General features: G+C 45.2%; 1 protein-coding gene across 1 annotated transcript in view; it reads right to left on the bottom strand.

Annotated features, from left to right (window-relative positions):
- The window catches only part of stxbp5l (syntaxin binding protein 5L), a 359880-nt gene that overhangs the window by 170489 nt on the left and 184391 nt on the right, over positions 1 to 5000 (bottom strand). The window contains 1 exon segment of the mRNA XM_061918310.1: positions 4310 to 4444. Within this exon segment, the coding sequence (XP_061774294.1) occupies positions 4310 to 4444 (135 nt within the window).

Raw genomic sequence — 5000 nt, 5'->3', positions numbered from 1 at the left:
TACTTGTGGGGACCACACTTTCTACAGGTTGTGGAGGCATAAAAAAAATTACTTCAAATGTCCACTGACCAGTTAACTCATACACGTCTTTAAATCTCTGGATTGATGAAGTAATTTGCTGATCAGTCTTACTGGGGACCTTGGGGAAAAAGAGTTAAAATGGTTCAGAATGGATCTGACTGTCATTTAAATGTTTCCCTTTAGGGGACATGTTTTTGTGTCCTCATACTGTCTGAAGTCGCCTAAAGTTGAGTGTGTAAACACAGCGATGTCCCCATTAAGAAAGCATTGCCAGACCACACACGCACACACGCACACACACGCACGCACGCACGCACGCACACACACACACACACTGGTTTTTGATCAGTACTTGTGGGGACCACCCTTTCTACATATTGTGGAGGCATAACAAAAATTTGTTAAAATGTCCACTGACCAGTCAGCTCATACGCGTCTTTAAATCTCTGGATTGATGAAGTAATTTGCTGATTAGTCTTACTGGGGGCCTTGGGGAAAAATAGTTAATATGGTTCAGAATGGATCTGACTGTCATTTAAAAATGTTTCCCTTTAGGGGACACGAAGTTCCTGCAGTCCTGGGTTCAAATCCAGGCTCGGGATCTTTCTGTGTGGAGTTTGCATGTTCTCCCCGTGAATGCGTGGGTTCCCTCCGGGTACTCCGGCTTCCTCCCACTTCCAAAGACATGCACCTGGGGATAGGTTAATTGGCAACACTAAATGGGCCCTAGTGTGTGAATGTGAGTGTGAATGTTGTCTGTCTATCTGTGTTGGCCCTGCGATGAGGTGGCGACTTGTCCAGGGTGTACCCTGCCTTCCGCCCGATTGTAGCTGAGATAGGCGCCAGCGCCCCCCCGCGACCCCGAAAGGGAATAAGCGGTAGAAAATGGATGGATGGATGGATTCCCTTTAGGGGACATGTTTTTGTGTCCTCATACTGTCTGAAGTCCCCTAAAGTTGATTGTGTAAACAAAGCGATGTCCCCATTAAGTAAGCATTGCCAGAACACACACACACACACACACACACACACACACACACACACACACACACACACACACACACACACACACACACACACACACACACACACACACACACACACACACACACACACACACACACACACAGATGTACAAGTGTTATGACTGCCGGCTCTAGTTTGACTTGTCACAAGAGACAAGATGTCTCGGTGTGGAAGCGGCTATTGACGGACACGGTAGTGTGGGGCTTGTCAGTCTAACACCGACGAGTGGAACGTAGGCGGGTGGCATATTTGGGGAAAAAAAACAAAAAACAAACCCACATGTAAGACACTTCGCTGTGGTTTGATGGCGCTTCAAGATCTCAGTCAACATCAAATCTACAAAAAGTTTATCTTAGCAAATTAAGCTTTTGTCACGCCTTCACCCACAACTTAAATAGTGGTTGAGCTGCTCATGACTGTGAACATATGGCTGTTCCCAGGATAAAGAGAAGGTAGGCAAAGTGCGAGCAGGATTTCCCTTCTTCAGATAAAATCAACTCAGGTGTAACAGGAACTCAGAAAGAAACAGAACGTACGCAGAGAAAATTAACCAGGCCTAAACAAAGAACAGGTGGAAATTAGATACAACAAAGTCATGGTTTTTGAAGTTATCAGCAAATGTAATTAAATATGTTTTAATACATTTTTAATGAGACTTAAAGGCCTACTGAAAGCCACTACTACCGACCACGCAGTCTGATAGTTTATATATCAATGATGAAATATTAACATTGCAACACATGCCAATACGGCCGGGTTAATTTACTAAATTGCAATTTTAAATTTCGCACGGAAGTATCATGCTAAAACGTCGCGGTATGATGACGCGTGCGCGTGACGTCACGCATTGTAGAGGACATTTTGTTCCAGCACCATTCCCAGCTATAAGTCGTCTGTTTTCATCGCATAATTCCACAGTATTATGGGCATCTGTGTTGCTGAATCTTTTGCAATTTGTTCAATGAATAATGGAGACGTCAAGGAAGAAAGCTGTAGGTGGGTAGCGGTGTATTGCGGCCTCCTTTAGCAACACAAACACAGCCGGCGTTTCATTGTTTACATTCCTGAAAGATGACAGTCAAGTTTTACTATGGAACAGAGCGGTCAAGCGAACACGGTTGGATTGGACCACACACACAAAGTACAGTGTATTATGCAGCGATCATTTTGAAAGATCGTGTTTCGAAGAGGGTCCCTTGCGAAGGGCAGAGATTTGCATCGCCACCACCCGTTGAATGGTGCTGAAGAAAGGTGCGGGGCCGACCTTCAGGTTGTACAGGTACGACCATATAGCCTCACTAAAACACTAGTAACACAATAAGCAGATAAGGGATTTTCCAGAATTATCCTAGTAAATTAGTTTAATAACATCTGAATCGATCCCACTGTATAGTTTTTTTTTTCTAGTCCTTCACTCTCACTTTCCTCATCCACAAATCTTTCATCCTCGCTTTCTCGGTCCGAATCGCTCTCGCTGCTGGTGGCCATGATTGTAAACAATGTTCAGATGTGAGGAGCTCCACAACGCGTGACGTCACGCGCACATCGTCTGCTACTTCCGGTACAGGCAAGGCTTTTTTGTTAGCGACCAAAAGTTACGAACTTTATCGTCGATGTTCTCTACTAAATCCTTTCTGCAAAAATATGGCAAAAACGCGAAATGATCAAGTATGACACATAGAATGGAGCTGCTATCCCCGTTTAAATAAGAAAATCTCATTTCAGTAGGCCTTTAAAACTAATTTAATTTCCATGCCCTACTGCAGATTGTTATATAAACACACCATACATTCCAGACTATAAGCCGCTACTTTTTTCCTAGGCTTTGAACCCTGCGGCTTATAAAACGGTGTGGCTAATTTATGGATTTATTTTCATTGGCGCCACGCTATAAATTGCTAAAAAGTGAGACGTGAAGACATCAGAAGGGTATTTTTGATTGAAGTATGTATTTTTTGGCAGATGCACTAAAGACGTTTCATGCGTCATGCGCAGCATCTCACTGTATAATATATACAAACTCTGCCAATAACATTTTACACCGGCCATTTTGCTCACAGTTATGTGTGTTTATATGTATGTTGTTATTATTATTATTGTGTCAGTTACATGCACACTGGAGCGTCCTGCTACACGTACAAAAAACGCAGTTCCAGAGACAGAAACGACAATTTCCATCCATCCATCCATCCATCATCTTCCGCTTATCCGAGGTCTGGTCGCGGGGGCAACAGCCTAAGCAGGGAAACCCAGACTTCCCTCTCCCCAGCCACTTCGTCTAGCTCTTCCCGGGGGATCCCGAGGCGTTCCCAGGCCAGCCGGGAGACATAGTCTTCCCAACGTGTCCTGGGTCTTCCCCGTGGCCTCCTACCGGTTGGACGTTCCCTAGGAGGTGTTCGGGTGGCATCCTGACCAGATGCCCGAACCACCTCACCTGGCTCCTCTCGATGTGGAGGAGCAGCGGCTTTACTTTGAGTTCCTCCCGGATGGCAGAGCTTCTCACCCTATCTCTAAGGGAGAGACCCAAACTCATTTGGGCCGCTTGTACCCGTGATCTTATCCTTTCGGTCATGACCCAAAGCTCATGACCATAGGTGAGGATGGGAACGTAGATCGACCGGCAAATTGAGAGCTTTGCCTTCCGGCTCAGCTCCTTCTTCACCACGACGGATCGGTACAACGTCCGCATTACTGAAGACGCCGCACCGATCCGCCTGTCGATCTCACGATCCACTCTTCCCTCACTCGTGAACAAGACTCCTAGGTACTTGAACTCCTCCACTTGGGGCAGGGTCTCCTCCCCAACCCGGAGATGGCACTCCACCCTTTTCCGGGCGAGAACCATGGACTCGGACTTGGAGGTGCTGATTCTCATTCCGGTCGCTTCACACTCGGCTGCGAACCGATCCAGCGAGAGCTGAAGATCCCGGTCAGATGAAGCCATCAGGACCACATCATCTGCAAAAAGCAGAGACCTAATCCTGCGGTTACCAAACCGGAACCCCTCAACGCCTTGACTGCGCCTAGAAATTCTGTCCATAAAAGTTATGAACAGAATCGGTGACAAAGGACAGCCTTGGCGGAGTCCAACCCTCACTGGAAACGACAATTTGCATTATACAATGTGCCATATTTTGTGTTTTAAACCTTATTTAACAAAAATAAGAAATACAAATATTCTGGATGACCGGGCTTTCTACCTTTTCCACCTGCAACATCAAAACCGTCAGTTACATTTCGCCGCAGAGGCTCCATCACTCACAGTTCGATGGCCTTGTTCCACATGATGACGTAGCCGGACAAGACGAAGGACTCGATGTTGACGATGTGCGTGTTCCCGCGCTCCGTGCCCACATAAAGCCATTTGCTCTGAAAGGGAAGGTGGCAAAATGTGATCCTGGGGAAATAGAAAACAAAACAGGGCGGGGGAGAGAACGTTAGAACGTGCATAAAAACTCAAGTGTTAGAGATTGAACTACAGTGTGAAGTCAATTTAAGAACCCCTCTTGTTGCATACTTTTTGGTTTATGAACTTTTAGATCACGCCAAATATGTCTCTGTGGCAACAAAGCAGCCTGGAAAGAAGGAGGGATTTGCTGTGGACTTAAAAATTCGAGAGGAGAGGAATGCCAAACACTTCTCACCTCTCTCTGCCTGGTAAAAAATGATTTACTTTTGAATACATTTTTGTTGCAAAATATTTTACATTTTTGAGAGCACCAAAGGGACTTTTTGTTTGTATGCCCGTTGACGGTTTAGCTTGCCGTTCCTGTTGTGCTATTTTGATTAGGAAATGATTGTTGGTCCATTTCCTCCTTGTTATGTTTGTTTATAATGTTTTCAAAGTATGCATCTTCTGACTAAAATATGGACTATTGTCGATGCTCGAACCCATTATTCATGTTTACATTGTTGCTTATGGGGAACTATGCTCCACTATACAAACTTTTCTA

This window comes from Nerophis ophidion, linkage group LG13, assembly GCF_033978795.1.
Source record: "Nerophis ophidion isolate RoL-2023_Sa linkage group LG13, RoL_Noph_v1.0, whole genome shotgun sequence".
Lineage (NCBI taxonomy): Eukaryota > Metazoa > Chordata > Actinopteri > Syngnathiformes > Syngnathidae > Nerophis > Nerophis ophidion.
The sequence above is the reverse complement of the archived record's forward strand: the minus strand, read 5'-3'. Positions and strand labels throughout refer to the sequence as shown.